The sequence below is a fragment of the Parasteatoda tepidariorum genome, chromosome 2 (assembly GCF_043381705.1).
Source record: "Parasteatoda tepidariorum isolate YZ-2023 chromosome 2, CAS_Ptep_4.0, whole genome shotgun sequence".
Lineage (NCBI taxonomy): Eukaryota > Metazoa > Arthropoda > Arachnida > Araneae > Theridiidae > Parasteatoda > Parasteatoda tepidariorum.
This window is the reverse complement of record NC_092205.1, coordinates 1,264,170-1,286,333: the sequence shown is the minus strand read 5'-3', so window position 1 is coordinate 1,286,333 and position 22,164 is coordinate 1,264,170. Positions and strand designations below refer to the sequence as shown.

The window sequence follows — 22,164 nt, the reverse complement described above, 5'->3', positions numbered from 1 at the left end:
CGAAGTGCTTCGATTGGTTCGAATAAATTCTCAAACCGAACATGCGCAGTAGTAAAATTACGCCAAACAAAAATGCTAAAAATGCCATTCTAGTAATCCTGACAATACGATTAAGCAATAAAGATGAAAACGATGATGTAATCGACCAATCAAATGCCTCTAAGGCGGGCAGCCAAGCAACAGCCTTCATCTTCAAATTCATTAGAGATAGCTTTAATTAGAGAAGATGTCAAAGAAGAAAATGTGCGAAATAAGTTGTATATTATATTGAAAAAAAACGATAATGAATAATAAAAAACTATAATTATTCTGTTCTAATATTATTAATTTAACTAACTGAGTTAATTATCTTTTAATAAATGGCAACTTCGACAGTAGGAGTTTCGACTTGTTCCTGGAGTTAGTAACTAGAGTAAATAGACGAAGTTTTGCTTCCAAGATATAATAATAAATAAATGTGATACTCAATGAATAAAATGAACTCCAATGTACGATGGGGTTCTCGAAAAAAAGATGAAATTGACTTTTCTCAACTTCTTTCAGAACTTGATGAGGTGAATAACACACCTATATAAAAATGTCATATTTTCAATTATAATAAGTATTAAAAGTAAACTTAAAATAAAATAATAAATTACCATAAATGTGCCAGATTTTTTTTATTATTATTATATACCTAGTTTTCTTTTTTAACAATTTGCGATGTATAAATAGAGTACAATGTTTTTTAATTTTTTGAAAATATTGCATTACATATTGGATGGATGGTAATTTGATTTTAATAGGATGGTCATGTAAAGATTCATGTCTTATTATTCTTAAGCTGGTTTATATTGATATTGCAGTTATTTTATTCTTGATAACTTTCTCTTATCTTGTGTTAAGTAGGATATTTCTGTAATGGTATCTTTGTGTTTCAACTACAGTTGCCAGGGTGAAAAAAGTATTTTAAACTTTCAATTTTAAAAATAAAGTTAAAAAAATGCTTTGACATGTAGAATTTCTAAGAATAATACCTTTCAATCTAGTCTCCTTCTGTAATGCTTTTTTTTTTGTAGCTTCATCAATTGCTAGGAGGTTCTTTAGTCACATGTAAATAATTATTGTGTAGGTTGTGCTGCTTTAATTCTGATAATAGGTATCTAATATAGATATTGTAAAGTACTCTTTATGGTTCTAGCGAAAAGATTAATACCTACATATCTTTTGGACCGTGTTTTGTAAATGAGATTAAAAAAATTTTTAGTTACATTTTAATCTTCACTATAATAGTTTTCATTATTTCTAGATTCAGTTTTATCCATGTTATAAAAATGAAAGTTAAGTTTTTTTTCCAATGAAATTGCTTCCTTATTACATATAATTATATATTTTATTTTTGAAAAACTTATTTATCTAATTGTTGTAATTATTATTATTAATCTGATCAACAAACAAGTAAATTATGCCCAGATAAATGTAAATATTTGTGTAATGAAGGTAAAACAGTCTCAATGCTTATAAGCAGTCCTTTGAGCTGAAGCTCTTGATGAAATTTTACATAGCTCTATTTGCAGACTACATAAAGTGCAATTTTTAAGCAAACATTACATTCATTTTTATTAAATTAAATTTTATTATCTTTCTATAATAGAAAATGAAATCTGTAATAACAATAAATTATCAATTCTGTAATTTTTTTCTAATGCCTCTGTAACCGAATTTTATACAAATTAAATTATCTTAGGCCTGCAAGTAAATTATAGGGGTTTGGTTTTTGGAAGATATATCTGAATTCATTTCATTGACTAGAAGGTGCTTTGTAAGTACTACTAGTTAGTTTATTTGCCTAAGAGAGAGCTTAGAAAAGCTTTGAGGATTAAATATTAGTTTAAAAAACTCGGGAACAATTAAACAATTTAAGATAAATCCTGAAAAAATTGAATTTCTGGAATTTTATGTTAGGTAAAAGCTTTTATTAAAACCTGGTATAAATTATTTACTGTTATGTTCGAATAGTTTTTTTTTTTTTTTTTTTTTTTTTTTTTTTTTTTTTTTNTTTTTTTTTTTTTTTTATTTTTTTTTTTTTTTTTTTTTTTTTTTTTACATTGCAATTATTACTTTAATGAAAATTTTGATGTATGCTTTAAACTTAAACTAAAAATGTTTAATTTTTTTCCTTCAAGTTCTGAAGTCTTTAAGGTGTTAAATCTTAAAAGTTTAATTTGTTAGAGTTTAAATGTGTCCTGATTTTGATAATTCAACCAGATACTTGTAGAAACAGTTGTGGATGCATCTTGTTGCTGTTTTTTTGCAACCTGTATTCATTTTATTCGATATATACCTAGTGTTATTGCATGCATCATTATTGTCTGGATGCTTGGAGATCCTGTGCTATGTCCAACTGAATATAGACTTAGTTCCAATATTGAGTTTATCATTTTATTATAAATGTACTTAGTTCAATTTATAGTTGCTGTGAATTTTGTTGTCAAAATTTTATACTGGATCATTGTCTTAACAAAACAATGTGTTTTATTTGCAGTTATTTGCTGATGAACCATTTGATCCTGAGGGATATGTAGATCGTCTTTCATGGCGAATAGGAGGTATTCAGAGAGAAGGTGAGGCATTTGATCCAAGCTCACTACACAAAGCATTTGAGCATGCCATTCTACATCTGCAGCAAAGTTATGAAACCAAGCAGCGTCAGTGTGGTACATTAGAGATGCTATGCCGAGAAGAAGAGAAAGCTCACTGGGAAAAAACAAAAGAACTTATCGACAAAAATAAGGTTCATTTTGAATTTTTTATTTATTTATATATAAATAATAATTTGATTGTCAAGAATACTCTTAGTCTCTAATTTTAAGGAACATTGATTTATTGTATGTCATGCTTTTGTTATATTTATGCAAATATTTTCTAGGCTGCTTATGAGACATTTCATGAACTCGATGAAAGAATAGATTTTGTAGCTACAAAAGTAGTTCACCTGGGTGACCAACTAGAGAGTGTAAATACTCCTCGTGCTCGTGCAGTAGAAGCACAAAAATTGATGAATCATTTTTCAGTTTTAATGAATGCAGAGGCTGGCAAAGAGGATATTCTAAGTGATCGTAGTAAGGTAAAGAAACTTTCAATTTTATAACTGTGTACAAAACTTTCCCTCTAAAAGTAAAATTAACTTTGAGTGATCCAAATTTTGAATCACTGTCCTGACCAAACTATGGGGATCATATTTCGAAGATTGTAGGTATCCCCTATATTTTGGGGATCAAAAATCCGTCAAACAAGAAGGTATTTTTATTTAGAGAAAGTATGTTTTTGTGTCTGATTTTGTAACTTAAAATATCGTCTGCACATATTAATTGGCATATTTGAGGTCACCCCCTCGAGCTTTTGAGATTAAATCCTAGAACGGGTAGATCCAATCATTAGGTTGAAAGTTATTCAGGATGGTAAATTTTTTCGGGCTCACTGTACAATTGTTATGTTTTTATTTAGTGGCAAAGTATGCTCTTTATCTTATGCAATAAATGCTGTTTTGGATCTACAAGCTTCGTTATGACACTGCAGCGAAGAAACTGACTATAGAAGGTTATGGGCCTCCTGCCTTTCTGATTTAAGTGAATAGCAATACGGAGTTGTCCAATAGAGATTCAATTTTAGTTTCCGATGTTGGGACTGTGAAATTACTCAACATGGAAGACTGACATGAAAGTGTTACTTATGGATAGAGGTATATGGGATTTTATAGAAGGAAATAGAAGTTCCAATGTTGCTTCTGAATGTGAAAAACAACTATTTGAACTGAGAAAGCAACAAGCTTATACTACTATCAACCAAAGAATTGAAAGAAACCTCTAATTAGTCACATTTTTGATGGAAGCTTGGACAGTCTTGAAAAATAACTAGCTAGATTTGCTGGGTTCTTCGAGTTACAGTTAATCAAAATGAGGAAACTATTTCAATTTACTTTCGTTGAGACAATGAGAAACAACAAGAAGTGGCTGGATTTGACATACCAGAAATCTTGGTTTGCTTCCAGTTAATACCACGTGAGTTCAACGGCCTAGTACAAGTTTTGTACAGATAAGAAAGTTTCGCAATGAGTAATATTGAATGCCAATTACTGAAGCTACATTGAACAAAAAAGGAAGGATTAGCTAATGTATCCTATTCAAATACGAAAAAGCAAGATTGAAAGTTCAGTTGCAAAAATCAAGATGAGATGGGCCAGAATCGAGAAAGAAGTAAAACAAGACTGAGATTGTACTATAGATGTGGAAAGTTAAAAAAGAACTGTGATTTACAAAACAAAACCTTGAATTGTGGGAGAAAAAAGAACATACTGTCAATTAGACGCATTCAAGGTGTCGATGGAAAACTCTAAATATACTGCATCATCATCTCACTTCTGTTACAAAAAATCTTGGTTTCTTATCTTATGGATACTTACCAGAATCTAAAGCTTTGGTGGGTGACAAAGAAACCCTTGAATTCTGGGAATGTATCATTTTAAAGATAAGAATGATATCATTCAAATGAATATTAAAAATGTTTTGTATACATGCATAAGAATTTGATTAGCAGTGCAGATATAGCAAACTTTAAATTTAGCATTAATGTTTGTGGTTATTTATGATTTAGTTGATAGTTGATAATTTATGATATGATAGTTGATAATTTATGATAATAAATATAACTATTTATGTACTTTTCCTAGACTAGGAAAATTTTATGTATTTCAAAGTATACCTTTGAATGTGTTTTATGATAGCAATAGAAATTTTGCTTTTATTACTGTTGTTGGTGCGGGGTAACAAAAGGGGGGTAATTTATCCATGAATCTTCACTTCTAATTAGTGTGGACTGTATTATCGCTGGTAAGACCTGAAATTAGTAATTTTTCTAAATCTGGTAAATGCTAGCATTGGAATGCGACAAGAGAGAGAGCACCACCAACCTTTTGACAGCTTGTTTATTGCAACTCTGACTGTTACAAAACGTTACTGTAGATGGCGCTGGAGTAAAGATACAACATACTCCCCGCATTGAAATACAGTACTGTATTTCAAATATATCAGCAATGAAATAATATCAAATATAAGTAATATGCAAAAACAAATAATTGGGAAATGACATCACTTTTTTAAAAGAAATCGAAAGCAAAAATATATATACATATAAAATTGACACACAATGAAATGACTTAATCAAACTTCAACTGGTACTGGTAAAATGGCTAGCTTAGTGATAGGACGTTTGAAAATACCACGTTTGGTTTTCACACTGCAAACTCTAACACATTTGTCTTTTCCTGGAAACAACTCGACAACTCCCATGAGCCATTGATTTATGGGCAAATTATCATCTCTAACCACAGTGCCAATAGAAATGTTATCCTTTTCAAAGAGCCATTTCGATCGCTGTTGTAAATGGCACAAATAATTATTTGACCATTTTTTCCAAATTGCTTGGGTAAATTTTGTAGTCAATTGCCACCTACTTAACCTATTATCTAAAAGATCAATTAATTCTGGTTCAGGAATGCTTTTTATAGATCTTTCTATTAAAAAATGAGCTGGTGTTAAAACATCCAGATCATCAGACAGCATCACTGGAAAGTGGCATTAAAGGCCTTGAATTTAAAATGCCTTCGATTTGATTAATAATAGTAAGAAATTCTTCGTATATTAAAGTACCTATTGTTCGTTTCAAGTGAAATTTAAATGATTTTACACCACTTTCCCATATTCCACCAAAATTTGGACTTCTAGGGGGAATAAACTTCCAATTCATTCTCTCAGAAACAAGAAATTTTGATTCATCTGGTTTACGTTTCTGACGTTTAATTTCTCTATTTGCTCCTAAGTAGGCTTTGGCATTGTCACTGTATAATATGGAACATTTGCCTCTACGGGCAATGATTCTTTTTAGGGTTGAAATAAAAGAGTCAGATGTTAGATTAAAAAAATTTCAATGTGAATAGCTTTAGTTACAAGACATACAAAAATAGAGATAAATATTTTTTGAAACGGACCTTTATGTTGATTTTTACGAAAAAAGGTCCTGCGAAATCAGTACCAGTATTTAAGAAAGGAAAAGTTGGTTTATATCGAACGCTAGGCAAATCTTCCATTTTTGAACTAAAAATCTAGGTTTAAATTTAGTGCAAATGACTCAATCATGAACAATTTTTCGAGCCAAATTCCTTCCATGTATTATCCAAACTGTTAGTCTTGACAAATTTAATAGTGCCTGTGCACCTATGTGACAATTTGATTTATGTAAATTTAATAAAATAAGCACAGAAATTTTATGATTTTTAGGCAAAACTATGGGATGTTTGCTTTCATAGGCAAATCAGAATTTGTTAGACGCCCTCCAACTCTTATAGCATTTGCTGAATTATCAAAAAATAGAAACAAAAATTTCAGTTTGCTAGTAACATGCACTGGTTTACCTGATTTCAATAATTTAAATTCTTCTGCTAAAGATTTCTGCTGCACAAATGAACATAACTTTAATTCTCCTTCACTTACCTCACAGGATGTAAGATTTCCACTTCTCTTAATTTGATTCTTACAGTTGTAAATAAACCTGTATACATAAGACATTACATTAATCAATTTTGAATAAGAATTTGTTATAGAAAATATTTGGTTTGAAAAATTGAAATGAGAAATTAATAGATTATTGTCTTGCGATGGTTTGAGTTCAGATTGATATTACTCGGTTGGGGACATATTGTTTTAACTTTATACAGTCAGTTTTTATCCATGCGTGAACTATTTTTGAGTCTATTTTGAGTGAGAATATATATAACACTGTTCGTTGGGGACATTCAGAGACTTCTGTACTTTGCCCAGTAGCCTGCATGCCAATAGAGAAGATAACAGTTCAAGACGTGGAATAGTGAGTTGTTTTATGGGAGCAACTCTTGACTTAGAACACAATAGTTCTGATGTAAGCTATCCGCCTGCATTTCGAGTGTGTGCATAAATTGCTGCTCCGTAAGCAAGGACACTGGCGTCGACAAAAACATGTAGTTCCATTCCTGATGCATTGTCTGTCACTTTGCGTTTCACATGTAACTCGTGTATGGCTGGAAAATTGTGGACAAACAATTCCCATTCTTTGGCTAAATTTGGAGGAAGCACATCGTCCCACGTTAACTTGATTGTCCAGACTCTCTGAAGGAAGATTTTTGCTTTTGTGATAATTGGGCCCAAAAGTCCAAGCGGATCAAAGATACATGCTATGACGCTAAGCAAATCTCTCTTTGTATAGGTTTTTGCCTTTTTAACGACATAAGTTGAAACCGGATTTCATTTGTTCTGGCATTCCGGATGACACCCAACATTTTTGTAGTCTCGTCAGTGCTCTACGACATCAGTAGACTCGTCTAATTCAACTGCATTGGATCTCCACTTTTGTAACTTCATGCCACAAGATCTTAGGAGACCAGACAACTGTAAGTACGTTATCCACTCCACTAACGACATCATCCATGTAACTGTCCCTCTTGTGAGCCTCAGCCGCAAGATGAAATCTTTCAGACTCATCTCTAGCTGCCTGGAGGATTGTTCGAGTGCCCAAAAAAGGAGCTGAAGTTGTGTCGTACGTTACGGTTTTCATTCGGTATGTTTTGCACGGTCGATACTCGCTTGTTTTCCAAAGTATGCTAAGAAGGTTTCTTTGGGAAGGTTCAACTAATATTTTTCGTAAAATTTTTTGAATATCTGTCATAAAGACAATGTGATGTTTATGGAAACGCACCAAAATGTCGGAAATGTCCTCTTTTACCTGTCCTTTCATTTGTAGATCATTTAAGCTTACACCAGTTGAAGTAGGTGCTGAGGCGTTGAAGACTACTCTGAGAGGAGTTGTAGTCTTTTCAGTGCGGTAGGCTCCATGATGCTGCGGATAGCAGTGAGGATAATTGCTTTTATCCAATGGATCTTGATCATCCTCTGTTTCTACGGTCTCCATGTGTTAAGTTTTTGCTCTGCTAAATGTTTGGATTCTCCCAGGAGATCTTTGATTGGCATTTGAACTATGTATTTGCCAGTGTCGTCTCTCTTGTGCGTATTTTGATAATGCTGCTCGCATAAAATATCTTCAAGGCTTATGTAATGCTCCTTTGAGCCTAAGCACTCCTCAACTTCCCAAAACTTTCTCAGGGTTTGCTCTAAAGTGTTAGTAGATTGGCCAATTAACCCACAGAAGTCTTTAGCTTTATCCTGACTATTTGTACCTATTGCTCCCGTAAAGATAAACCCAAAAACAGAATTTCTTAAAACTATTACAGTACCTGGTATGTTAATATCGCCTGTTCTCATAATTTCAAAAATTCTGCTAAATGTATGTTTTTAGGTAACTCAAGTTTCTTTAATGATAATGGTGCCGTTGCAATAAAATCTGTAATCTTTTTCACAACTAAGAAATCTAATGTTTTAAAATAAGTCCCATCCCTGTTAGTAATATCAACCTGTAATTTCCCTTTTACAACAGTTTTATTATTACCTAACCCTGCAATGGGACCTCTAATGCATTAGCAAGCGCTTCGGTTAAAACGTTAGAAGTTGAGCCACTGTCTAAAATACACCTAGCTTTAATAAGAGTACGAGTTTTGGAACTCCTAATAAATACTCACATATTGGCAAAATACCACTTTTATTTGAATAACGAGTATTTTTGCTTATTAGTGATAAAGTTTGAGCATTAAATTCTTCAACATTATTATTCGGAAATGCATTTTCCAAAGCCCTAGAATTGTCAGCATTTGAGATAAGAGATTGCTGATGCGACGAATCATTTACATTTTCCCCTTGACGCCTATGAATTAATGTGCTATGTCTGCCCCCACAACTCGAACAAGAATGTTTCGATTTACAGTTTCATACAGAGTGCAACTTGGATAAACAATTATAACATAATTTTTTTTTTTATATGACTTCAGTTCTTTGCTCTTCATTAAGCTTTAGAAAATAATCGCATTTAAAAATGGGATGATTATTTGAACATAAAACACATAGTGGTACATTTTTCTCATTGACTAAAAATGATCTTGACCTTGACTTTTCTGTTTTCACTTTTAGTTGTGCTGTTTGAGAAGCATTTTGATAACTTTCTAGAATTTGTGCTCTTTTTTCCAAAATAATAATAAGGAATCTAATTTTTGAACTTCCTGCGTACATAAACTTAGTTCGTATTGTTTTCTAGTTTCTTTGTCGAGTTTTGAAATGATAATATTTAAAGCGAAAATGTCTGATAAATCATTTCGTTTATATTCCAAACCATGAAGAGCTCTCAGATTTTTTTCTTATAGTGTCAATTAGGTGCATAAGTTCCTTTGCGGATTCATTGTTTATTTTTTCGACATCTAATATTGCTTTTATGTGACTCAGAATAATTAAGCGTTTATTTTCGTATCGCTCCTCAAACGCTTTGAATAATGACTGAAATGTATCGTGAAGCGTTTGAGGTTTTTTTACCTCTCCTATTAGAGAAGAATTTAAGTAATGCAACTTTTGTAAATCATTTAACGTAATAATGTTGTCAAATTGTATTTTAAATAATTTCCACTCGTCGTATCTTCCTGAGAATTTTGGCATGGGTATTTCAGGAAGAGTTATGCTTTGTTTACTTGCAGTTTTTTCTTTTAAATTTTGCGAGTTTTGCATTAACGTATTTTCTAAATTTGACTGATTCAGAGCTTTGAAACACGTTTTTATGGTGGTTTTTGCATACAGTAATTTGTCATTGTACTCTTCGCTTGTTGCGATTTCTTGTTCATATTCCGTTGCATTTGTTATAAACTCTTCAATTTCTGAATTTAAGTTTTTATGTCTAATTCTTTACTAATTAAAATTTCCTGCAACTCGTTTAGTTCCGCTTCATTTGTTTCATAAGTTTGTTTATCTTTATTTTACATGAACTCGTCTAATCGAGTTATTGCTTTTGAAATACTTGATCGAATTGTGGTACGTTTCTTTCTTAATTTGTCGATTTTTTCCATTGTTAATTGTTTTTAATTTAGAAATTCCTCATAATAGTAATAAATTTTAATATGAATAAGTAAGATGAATAATTTAAAACAAAACAATACAAATGTATTTGTGATTACCGAAATCTATACAGAATGTTTTAATTGTTAAGATACTACTTTTACTAAATACAATAAATTCGAAAGTTTATTTAGATTATACCTAATTATATACTGTAAAATTATTTACCTGCCGGCGCTGAGCGGACCAAATTTATGTTGCTGCGGGGTAACAAATGGAGTTATTTATCTATGAATCTTCACTTCTAATTAGTGTGGACTGTATTATCGCTGGTAAGACCTAAAATTAGTAATTTTTCTATATCTGGTAAATGCTAGCATTGGAATACGTCAAGAGAGAGAGCACCACCTACCTTTGGACAGCTTGTTTATTGCAACTCTGTTACAAAACGTTACTGTAGATGGCGCTGGAGTAAAGATACAACTATTGAAGTTAATTTTTTTGCATAGACTCTTTTGTCACATCAATAATTAAATTTTAGTACCTAATAATGATGTAAAAGGCATTGATAAAGTTAAAAGTAAAATGTTAAACTGTCGTATTTCCAAATCTACTTGAAGTTCTTTGAAGCATAGTTATTCACGAATTTTGTTTAAGAATGTGTAAATTGTGATGTATGGGGACCTTCTCCATATTAATCGCATGGTAGATATTCATATTTTTTAATTTGTTATAAAAAAAATTTGAATGAAAAATTGATGTTTATACAAATGAATTTAATTGTTTCAAAGATTATTTACCTAAGTCAGAAAAATAATTAAATTAAAAATTGTTTGTACAGATCGAGATATGAAATGGTATCTAAATGAGTTTGAAAAATTGTTAACTTCTTTAGGAATAAAAATAAAACAAACTACTACGTATGCTCCTGAAGAAATGGTATTTGTGAAAATTTCAATAGTGAAAGTGGCTATGAGTTATAGGATTGTGGGTTAGAACCTAAATTCTGGGGTGAGGCATTTCATACTTTTGTATATGTAAGGAATGGGACTGTTCATAAATTCACGGACTCCTTTTGAATTATGGAGAGGAAGAAAACCTTCAGTTAAAAAGATTTTGGTTCTTTTTCTTACGTTCATATTCCAAAAGTTCACCGAAACAAGCTGCAAGATAGAGTCAAACTCATAATTTCCGTAGGTTATACGACTCAAATGAATAACTGAAATAGAAAATATTTACCCAAAGACAGACATGTATGTGAAAGTATTCAGGTAAAAGTAAAAGAAAATTTCAACAGTGTAAATTTCTTTCATGATTCAGTCAATAGATGCAACTATAAATTAGAAAGAGCTATCCTAATCCTATTGAATTAGATATTTAAGAAAGGGATAAAACAGATAAGAGTCTGAAAGCTCAACCTAAAACTATACCTTTAGATACAGTTTTGTGAAACAGTGTTGAAGTACGTAGAAATCTATCTAAGTGATAGGATTGATGTGTATTATTATCCTCCTGATAATGTTAGATTAAGATCTCTAAATGATGCAGAAAAGTATTGTAAGAGTAACAGTTTAAAATTTTATCCTGAAAAGTTTAACTTCAAACTAAGTACAAAGTATAAAAATACTAAAGAATTATAATAAAGAAAGAATAATAAAAATAATAAAGAAAGTGAAAGGAATAAAGAAGAAAAATAATAAAGAAAGTGAATGTGAAATTTTAATGCATAAAGCTTAATTTTTCCTAATTCTAAGCTTTAATGCATAAAGCTTAATTCTTCCCAAAAATTTTGAACACTCTCAGGATTTGACCAAAGTTTAAAAGTGCTATGAAAGACCAGTTGAAAATGATGAAACAACGTAAAGTCTGGGAACTTGTTGACAAATCACCAAATGTTAAACTTATTGACAATAATACTTTAAAAAATAATAAAAGTGAGAAAACTAATTTAGAAGCACATTTAGTTGTTAGTGGATTTGGTCAAAACTAAGGTTTAGATTACGAACATGTCTTTTTTCCTGTAGTTAATTTTTCTATAATTCGATTTTTTATAATACTTGTAGCATATTTAGGATGGAAACATAGTTAAATAGATGTTAATGCTGCATAACGGAATTTGAAAGAGACTGTTTCTATGAAACAACCTCAGGGATTTTGTATGAAAGTTCAGGAAAATATAGTTTGTTCATTAAAAAAGACTTTTTATGGTTTACACCAATGTGGAAGAGAATGGTTTAATGAGTAGTACTGAGGAAATAAGAATTTTAAAAACTAAAATGGTGTAATTGTGTTTATACATTTGATAAAAATTTTGTATTGCTAGTTTATGTGGACGATTTTATAATGTTTTGTAAAAACTTAGACTTAATTGACAGCATAACGAATTTAATAAAAACTAAACTTGAAATAAAGGAATAAGAGGAAGTAAAATATTTTCTTGGAATAAATTTTGAGTAATTTGAAAATAACATTTATTTAAGTCAGGAATCTTATAGTGATAAACTAATTGATAAATTTAAAGAATTGCCTAAAAGTTTTTTTTATTTACTCTTCAAAATTGGATATGTTTTACCTCAAAAAATGAATGAAAAAAATAGAGAATGATTTAATCCATAAATAGAATATAATAAACAAATAGAACAGTAATCGGGTGTCATTTGTCAAATATGAGTAGACCCGATATAGCTTTTTTGGTAAACATAATGTCACAATATTCAAATGGGTACACATATTAGCATTGTGTTGGACATTTTAAATTATGTATTTAATAATAAATATTTAAAAATTAATTTTTCAAATTTAAGTGAATGCAAAATATTAGGATATTCTGATGCAAATTGGAGATGTAACAAAGACATTCAAATAGTGGTTATATATTATACTTAGATAAAGTACCATTTATGTGGAAATCAGTAGAACAAAAATTCTGTGGAATTTAAGTTTGTGGCACTTACAGAAAATGTGAAAGAAATTACTTGGTTTTATAATGTAGCTGAAGAATTGAATGTTTTAAATATTGATATTCTTATACAGTTTTGTGATATCTATTTTTGTAAAGACTACCAGAAAAAATATGAAAACAGAACATATAGATATAAATTTTTAATTTATTAGACAAATGTTAAATGGAGAACTTTTTGTATTGAAATATATGTAAATTCAAAACTTAATTTGGTTGATTTTTTAACGAAGCCATTTTCCGTCTAAAGAATGGTTGAAATATTTTTTGTGGTGTATGATTTCTTGCATAATTCATAAAGGGGCTGTTGTTGGAAATATTTTATGTTTTATGCAAATTAATTGAAAATCAAATATTCTTTACAAGTTATAATTCATAAGGTGGCAATATCTTCAAATCTTGAGCTGTAAAACCCTGTTCAATGGAGAGATACTTGGTGACTATGGGTTCGTTTCAGAATTCAACGAGAGTAATTAAAATAACTATGATGCTGAGATTTAAATTACTATGAATGCGGATGTACAATTTATATGTTTTAATTTAGTTGCAAAGTATGCTGTTTATTTTTTACAATAAATGCTGTTTTTGATCAACAAGCTTCATTATGTCTTAGACTATGCACAGAAAAAACTGACTATAGTGCTTATAGAAAAAGAGTACCTTATGTGAAAGTCCATTTTCAGTAGTCTTAAAAAATTACTATTGCACAGATATATCGAAAATGGGCTTTAATGATCTTTTTCTTTTCTTAAAATACTTTAAATATGTATATTACCTTTGGTAAAATTAATCTTGTTTGTTTATTAAAATTATTATTTATAATGTTTAATTTTCTTTTAGCTTTTTGAATCAGCTGACATCATTCAAAAACTTCATCTGATTTCACAAGAATTACCACCTGGAAAGTATGCAAATATACTAAAGCGTATTTTTAATGTTTTAAGTAACCCAAATTTGTTACTTGATTGAATTTATGTAAAATCATTGTTTCTTAATTAGCTTTAATCGCACTTTCATGTCTATATATCTTAAAAAACATAACATTACTAAGTAACATTTCATTCATTATTGCCTAGTAAAAAAAATGATCCTGAGAAGAAAAGTTTATATGCAAAGAAGCAAAACAGCAAGCTCATATAATTAAATTGCATAAATAGTGTTTTATTACAAAGTAGTAAATTAGGTGACATCTTTAAATCGTCTCATACACTCCTTTAAAATTTGAACTTTTTCTTGTGATGTGTTAAACCTATTTGTAAAGTTAATTTATATGTTACTGTTCATGTCCTTGTTTAGTTTTTGTCACCCATTGTAGTTTCTTTTAGAATGACATAAATTGTCTATTATTTTTTCTTCATTTTCAATGTTTTATTACATAAAATGTGTGTAAGTTATCTTTATAACTGTCCTAAACTGGGTAAAACTGTCCTAAACTGGGTTAAACTGTCTTAAAGTGTCCAAAACCTTGAACTTTGGTAAAAGGTAAAAATTCTATAGGTGTAACCATTGTACACATAATAATTACATGTATCAATAAATATTTGATATTTTTTATACAATTTACTATAACTTATTAAAAGAAAATAATATAATATAATAGGAAAAGGTTTATAATTTTTGAAGCTTTGAAGCTCCACAATTCATTGAACACAAAAGTGAATAACCAATCCTTTAAATATAAATATGCTTTTAATACTGATAAATAATATTTTTGCATAAGGATAAATATGGCAATATTAAAAAATAATACACTGGTTATCATAAATTAAGGAAAATTCACAAAAATCGCGATAACTCAAGAAATTACACATGGAATTTTATGAAACTTACCCACAATATACAACANTGAATACCTAATCCTTTAAATATAAATATGCTTTTAATACTGATAAATAATATTTTTGCATAAGGATAAATATGGCAATATTAAAAAATAATAGTTTTTCTTAAAAAAAATACTAAATTTGTTCAAAAATTAACCTTTTATTTTTCACAATATTTTTTTAAAAAAATGCTATACTTTCTGCATCACAGGATGACAAAAAAGACATCTATTTTTTAAAAAAAATTTTTTTTTAATATAAATATATTAGTTTAAATTGAAAATACAAAATAACTGAAAAATGTATTAACAGTTTTGAAGGGCATAACCTCAGTTTCAGTTACTGACACTGGTGATGTATCACCACTTTGCTAAAAGAATTGAACATGAATGAAATAAAAGTATTCTTGAATAGTACTATAGATAAATAAACCTGTTTATGACGAACCAAGCACTTAGTCCCTAATATTTTAACCTGTATGGCAAGGCCAAACTTCAGTTATGTACTATTGAATGAGAGGACCAGTTGAACTTGATTACTGATTAATCTTCCTTTGTTTAAATTGAAGAGTCAAACAATATTAATAAAACATTATACTTTTAAAAACAAATATTCTCTGGTATATTTAATTATCAATATGTTATTAGTTCTATGTTTATTTTACCTCTTAAAATAGATTCAGATAAAATTGTGACATAATTTGTGTTAAAGGGTTTTGGACAGTTTAAGACAAAGGGGTTTTGGACAGGACGGTTTAAACCGTGGATTAATCCATTCTGTCCTAAACCTTGCCAACCCTGCTCACATCTTATTGTGATTAAATTTTATTTTAGTAATAAATATCTTTTTTTGACTAGTTTTATTAATGTCACTTCACTCTGTAGGCCCAAATTTGAACTGGCACGCCAGAGAATAGCAAAAAAATATGATGAGATTGAACGAGAACTTATTGATGAATTTGTGAAATGCCACCAGTCTGATAAACGAAGCAAAATGAAGGAAGTTGCTGCAATACTATCAAATTTCAAGGTAAGTTTTTTTTTTTTTTTTTGAGAATTATTGGTTTGAAATTAAATTTTCGTTTAACAATAATAGTTATTATTAATATTCATTGTTTTATATTTTCTGTTTCTAAAATTTTAATTTCTTTTAAAAATCAGATTCTGTTTTTCTTATTATTGTTTAATGTTTTTTTTCAATTCATGTTATTAGTAGTTAAATATTTATTGAAATTTATACCAGCAAATTTTCAAAATGTGATCCTATTTCATTTTTCATTATCAGTCAAATATAAATCAGGATATTAATGGATCATTCATGCCCCTACGTTGTTGGAATTCTAATCATATCATCTACTCAATGTTTTCTTTTGCTAAAATCATTCAGCATTGCTCTTCATTTACTGAGTTTGATTTCTGGGAATCAAGTCATATTTTGAAAAATTCTAATAATTTAGTTATGATCTTTCTAGTAAACCACCGTTTCCCAACATTTGAAAATCTCTTCTAATTTTATTTTTTGTCTCCAAGGATTGCTCCAAAAAAAGGTATGTGTAATCAGAGAAAGTATGTTTTGTGTCTAACTTTCTAACTTAAAACATCATTTGCATTAATTAATATATTTGACGTCACCCTCTTGAGCCATTAAGAATGAGTACTAGAACATGAAAATAGAAGATCGAAAGTTATTCTGGTGGGTCCATTTATTTTTTTTTGCCTACTGTACATCCTTTTGAAGTATATGTCAATATTGCTGATTAACAGCAAAAGATTTTCCATTTTTATATAGGAAGATAATGTAGCTGGTGGTTATCCACATTTATATGTTTTAACAACTTAAAGCATTATGATTGGACGAGGAAAATAAGGTGAAATGATGTTCACATTTTATATTCAGGGATCTGTCCAAGCCAAATATGCTACCGTATAGTGGTACCTTCACAAATTTTTTTGTTTCCCATAAGAAACGATAAATACATATTTGTACCATATTTTTGTGTTGATTTTTTAATATAATTTTTAATTTTTCACAAATGTCTTAATTTTCACGAAATAGGTACCTCTCAGAAAAACTTAGACTGACCCCTGAAATTATTATCAGACATAAATAAACCCGTCTTTCATGTTGTCCTGTTTTGTAAAACTTTGTTAATTTTAATATCAGAAAAACGCGTTTTCCTCCTATGAATTTTTGCAACTATAGCAGAAAGCTAATATTTTTTATGTTGTTATAAATAAAGAGTTTTTGTATCTTAAATATTAATGTTTTGAAGGCATCGTAATATCGGACTTCTCGCAATAGGAATCTCGATACATTGAGCTTTTACTGTAATTACAATTTGCAAAAAGACAAAATAAAATTTTGATTTAAAGAATAAATATTTGAACCTGTGGAAATTGTTTTAAAATTATACTAAATATGTTGCAGAATTTCCAAGGAAAAAATTGCAATCTTTAATTTTTTGTGTTTTCTTTATTTTTTATTTTAATTGAGTATTTTCCTGCGTTTTGTTTAAGTTTTAGAACATATTAAATTAAATAAGTATTTACCCTCAATCTACTAAGGAAAAAAGAGGATAGGAGAATATACAAAAATAAATTAATTTTAAATGATTATATGAGAATATATATTGTTTTAATTTCATACAAAATTCATGCGTGTTAAGACACAGAAGAAGGTTCTAGTTTAGAGAACAAAAACTATATTTTCATTTCTGTTCATTATTTTGTGCTTTATTCACACTTCTCACTTTAGTCTGCATTCTTTTGGGCTTTTTTTTTTAAAAATATTTTTGTTATTTTTTAGGGTTATTCACAATGTGTGGATGCTTTTATTGAGCAGCGACAAATGGTATGTACTGATTTTTTTTCCCTGCTGCTCCTTTATAATTTATTATTTTATACTGATGTAAACAATGATTTTTTCCCAGAGCCTTCCCTCTACTGGAGATATTTTAACAAGAATTGTGCCTTCATGTGCAGAAGCTCTTACTGTCACAAAAGAAGTATTCAACAATCCGGATCAAGTTATGTCAAAATATATCCTTAATATCTTTCATGGAAAATTACAAGTTAGTTTATTACCTGTGATTAATTTTATTTCTATTTTCAAATTCTTAATATTAATTGTTACTATTTGAGGATTAACTTTTTTCTTTAAATTTTATTTATTTTTTAATTATGAAAAGATCATTTTCTTATGAGTAATCAATCTAATGCAAGTTAATAATGCAGTTCTAAATCTAGATTATTTATTTTTTAATTATGAAAAGATCATTTTCTTATGAGTAATCTAATGCAAGTTAATAATGCAGCTCTAAATCTAGACTATGATAAATATTGGTGGGAAAATCAATATTAATTATAATCCTTAGCATAATATTAAGAATTTTTTCTGCTTATAACACTACTGTTGATACAATTATAATAAAACTGTCTTAAATTTTATTTTTAAAATGTCACTTAATTTTAAACTTATGCTACAATTTTGACATTTTTAATGAACGTGTATTAGTTTATTTTATATTGTGTGCAGTGTATTAAGGGCAAAAAAGTTGGAATATTTCATCTAAGGAATTTTTCCTTGAATAGCCGTCCCTACCACATATTCCATAAAAGTTTTCTAATAATAGTTTACTTTTTAAACTTTGTTTATCTAAAAACAAAAGGAATTTAAAACTGACATTTGTAATTAAAACGAGGATACTCGGTTGTACAGTCATAATTTCTAAAAATGTTTCGTCCATGCATACAAATTTCCTGTTTAGATAGTTATGCTGGATATCCTCTGCAACCCATTCAGCTGTTTGGTTTTTTAGTCCCTAAATTATCAGAGCAACCTTTTTTCTACAAAATAGAGTGAATGATAATTTGAAAAATGATTTTATCTTGTGTACTCTTCTTTTAGACACATATTAAAGCAGAATTGATGGATTGTGGTAACCCTGAAAAGTATCTTGAAAAGTTTGAAAGACTCTATTTTAGGTGAGTGCATTCTTCCTTAGGTTAGTACATATTCAATTATTTATTTATAATCCAGTGGTCTTTTTATCCCAGAATTCCAAGCCTAAAAACTAGGAGTCACAAGACTGAGTATCTCGAGACTTCCGCAAATTGAACACTTATAATCCCCTAAGTCCCCTTTATAAAATTTAAATTCCGATAGCAAGACATTTACTTACATGTTATACTTCCGCCCAATAGATTCTTTTGGTCTGGCAGATTTTCGCCATTTTTAGCTTTTAAAACTGTGCTGGAATTTGCTAATAGTGCAATTAATATTTACAAGATTTTAATATCAAGCATTACGATTTGCATTCAAAGATTTAAAAATCCAATTTTGCTATTTGTATTCTCTAGTTTTTATGATTTTTTCCCGACTTTGATTTTTGTGTGATTTTCTTTTTGCGATTTCTGCTATTTATGATTAAAATTTTTTTAGATATAATTGAAACAAAATCCATTATTTTGCGATTCCTACCGCATTCATTTACAGCACAAAAAAATCTTGCTGTAAATCTGTTTATCTTGCTTAAAAAAATTCGCCAACTCAGCAAAATTCTTGCACTTTGAAAAAATTTTGAATTTGCAATGAAAGTGGTTTGACTAGTGCATATTATTAATATTAGATTTGTACATATGCGTTATACATACAATATAAGTGTATGTATTTGTGAGTGTAACTAAAATGTATGCATTTATGTATGCCCATATACAATACAATCACCTCATAATCGTATATTTTGATTACTTGTAATCACAATTACAAACAATTTATTACCGTAATTGTTTATGCAATCATGATTACAGTTGTAATCAAAATTATGAATGTTTGTAATCATGATTTCAAGTAATAGATTATTGTAATTGTCGCCCCTTAGTTCAGGTGTCATCTTTGCAAATAAGCATTCACTCTGACTGTTGTTCCACACAGTACTTTCAGGATAGGGTGTTAACGATTCAAAGCTGTACGAAGGTTTCATACTCATTCCTTATTCTAACACTTACCCTCTCTGCTGTCGCTCTGATGAACTGTCTTGTCCGACCCTATCTTAGAAACCCTTTGAGATGCTTTCAGTGTCAAAGGTTTGGACATTTGCAAACATCAATGTGCTCGCTACTCTACCAGTGTGACACTTTCTGTGAGTTGCCACCCCTTTGCATTAATTGCAAGGGGTTTTCAGAAAAAGAAAACTTAATAGAGAAAAATATTGATCTGTTAGAGAAACAAACAAAGAGGGATTTTCTTAGGGGAAATGTAAAATCTGGTATAATTTAACACTATCATCGGTACAGGCAAAAATTAATAATTAAAAAAAAGAAGAAAAAGAAAGACACAAAATGAGCAATTTGAAAGGAATACAATTATTTTTTTTAAATATATTAATTATGTTATTGTGAGATATGTTAATGTGAGGCAGGTCGATGTTTCTTATACTCACTGTGCAACTGTTACTAGATCGACCTACCATATTGCTATAAGAATATTTTTTTTCCAAGTGTAGTGAACCTTATTTTTTTATGTCAGCTTATATGCGGATTTCTAAATTAAAGTGATCTATCCATAAGCCATGCATCATTTAAATTTGCTTCATGTTATTATGTCTCTCATACTGTTGGATATATTCTGATTCTAATTGTTTTTTTTTTTTATATTTATTTAAAAATTACTCTATCTGTATAGCTATTTTTTTTAACCAGATAATTTGATTTTTTTTATCATTCATATATGTTGTGAAAATATTTTTTTGTAATGCATATGTCATTCATTACATTTCAAAAAAACTTTATCTTAAATTTATGATGTAGTAATCAATTCTTTTTGTCTGACTTAAGTTTTCTTTTAGCATTCAAAATAATTTAACAGCAGATTTTTTAATGGTGATTATTTTTACGTGAAATTTTCTAAGGATTGTTATATATTCATTCTTTTAGGACTACAAAATTAACCAATGAATTAACAAATCTTAAAATAGGCTGTGATCCATCTTTTCTGGGCAAGTTAACCAAAAATATCTTTGCCAGATACTTAGAAAATTATATCACTATAGAAGTGCGATGTTTGAAAGATAAGTGTGAAAGTGCATTAAATATTTACTATAATTCAAAGAATCATCAGAAGAAACAAATCCATTTTGGAGGGTGAGTCTCTCTTCATTTCTGTTTTAAATCATAACCCAAATAAAGAATAATTATTTCATCTTCTTACTTTAGTATTCATGATCTACGTCGAGATATTCAAGCAAAGATAGGCTCCAAAACAAATATTCTGAGCTCAGCTGTGGATAACTATGGAGGGGAAACTTTTTTGTCTGAGGAAATAGCTATGAATATATTACAGGATTGTAAAAAGGCTTTTAATCGATGTCAATTGGTAAGTCCTTATTCTTCTTATAATAAAATAAATAAATATAGTGGCATCCCAATAATAGTAATTAGCTACACAACATTATGTGGGCCAGTCATTTCGATTCATTAGTTACTCAGAGGAGAGTTGTTATACAAATATTAAAGACATGAGAATATTATTTAATTTGACGTAATTTAAAATCATTTAAACTAGTGCACACTTTTGTAACTCCTCCATTTCTGATTGATTATATTAATTTTCTGACAGTATTTTTGAAATTAGTATTTGATTTTTCTAGGAAATAAAATTTTTCTTTTCATGTAACTATGAAATCTGTATGATCTTGTGATTCAATTTTGCCTACAAAGGAAACAGTTTTTGTAACTTTGTATAAAATAATCTTTTTAACATAAAACTTAGTTTATAAACGTCAGTATTTTTTTTTTTACAATGAGTAAAAAAAAAACTTTTAGAGGTTACACAGTATAACTGCTTTTGGCTGTTGAACGAAAGAATCTATTTAGCTTAGCATTGCGGCTCTATTGCCAAATGTACAAGAATTAAATTTCTTTTAAACTTGTTTCTTAAATGTTTTTGAAAGTTAACTGAATAAAAATTCAGAAATATTTACAGTGTATTCATAAACATTTACAATGTATTTTTACTGAATCTAAGAAACCCCATCAGATACGGTCTAGCTCTGTCAAGATCTTTGCTAGTTCAAGTTGATTAAAAAGAATTATCAGAAACTACAACTTTAAGTATTCAATTAAGAATTAAAGTTACAAGACTAAAATAATCTTAACTGTATTTTTAATTTAAGAATCTAGAGTGAAAAACAATAAAGAAACTTGAAGTAGTTTCAGGCATGTGATTTTTCCACTAGTTCAAAGAATTCGGAAGACCATTGATTTGAATCAATAATTTATATTCCGTCAAAATTTTCGGAGTTCCGCTGATTTAAAATTTTTTACTTTCGATAATAAACCATAATTTTATTGCAAATAGTAACAGAAGAATAATTTATATTTGTCCCCTT

The 22,164-nt window shown here is 29.1% G+C and overlaps 1 protein-coding gene across 1 annotated transcript in view; it reads left to right on the top strand.

The window, feature by feature from the left end:
* The first annotated feature begins 185 nt into the window (after positions 1-185).
* The window catches only part of LOC107443806 (Exocyst complex component Sec10), a 51,199-nt gene continuing 29,220 nt past the window's right edge, over positions 186-22,164 (top strand). The window contains exons 1-10 of the mRNA XM_016057802.3: positions 186-554; positions 2,525-2,773; positions 2,909-3,106; positions 13,795-13,859; positions 15,662-15,806; positions 17,583-17,627; positions 17,707-17,847; positions 18,684-18,760; positions 20,711-20,917; positions 20,990-21,149. Of these exons, the coding sequence (XP_015913288.1) occupies positions 468-554; positions 2,525-2,773; positions 2,909-3,106; positions 13,795-13,859; positions 15,662-15,806; positions 17,583-17,627; positions 17,707-17,847; positions 18,684-18,760; positions 20,711-20,917; positions 20,990-21,149 (1,374 nt within the window). The 5' untranslated portion in view covers positions 186-467. The remainder of the gene's footprint in view (positions 555-2,524; positions 2,774-2,908; positions 3,107-13,794; positions 13,860-15,661; positions 15,807-17,582; positions 17,628-17,706; positions 17,848-18,683; positions 18,761-20,710; positions 20,918-20,989; positions 21,150-22,164) is intronic.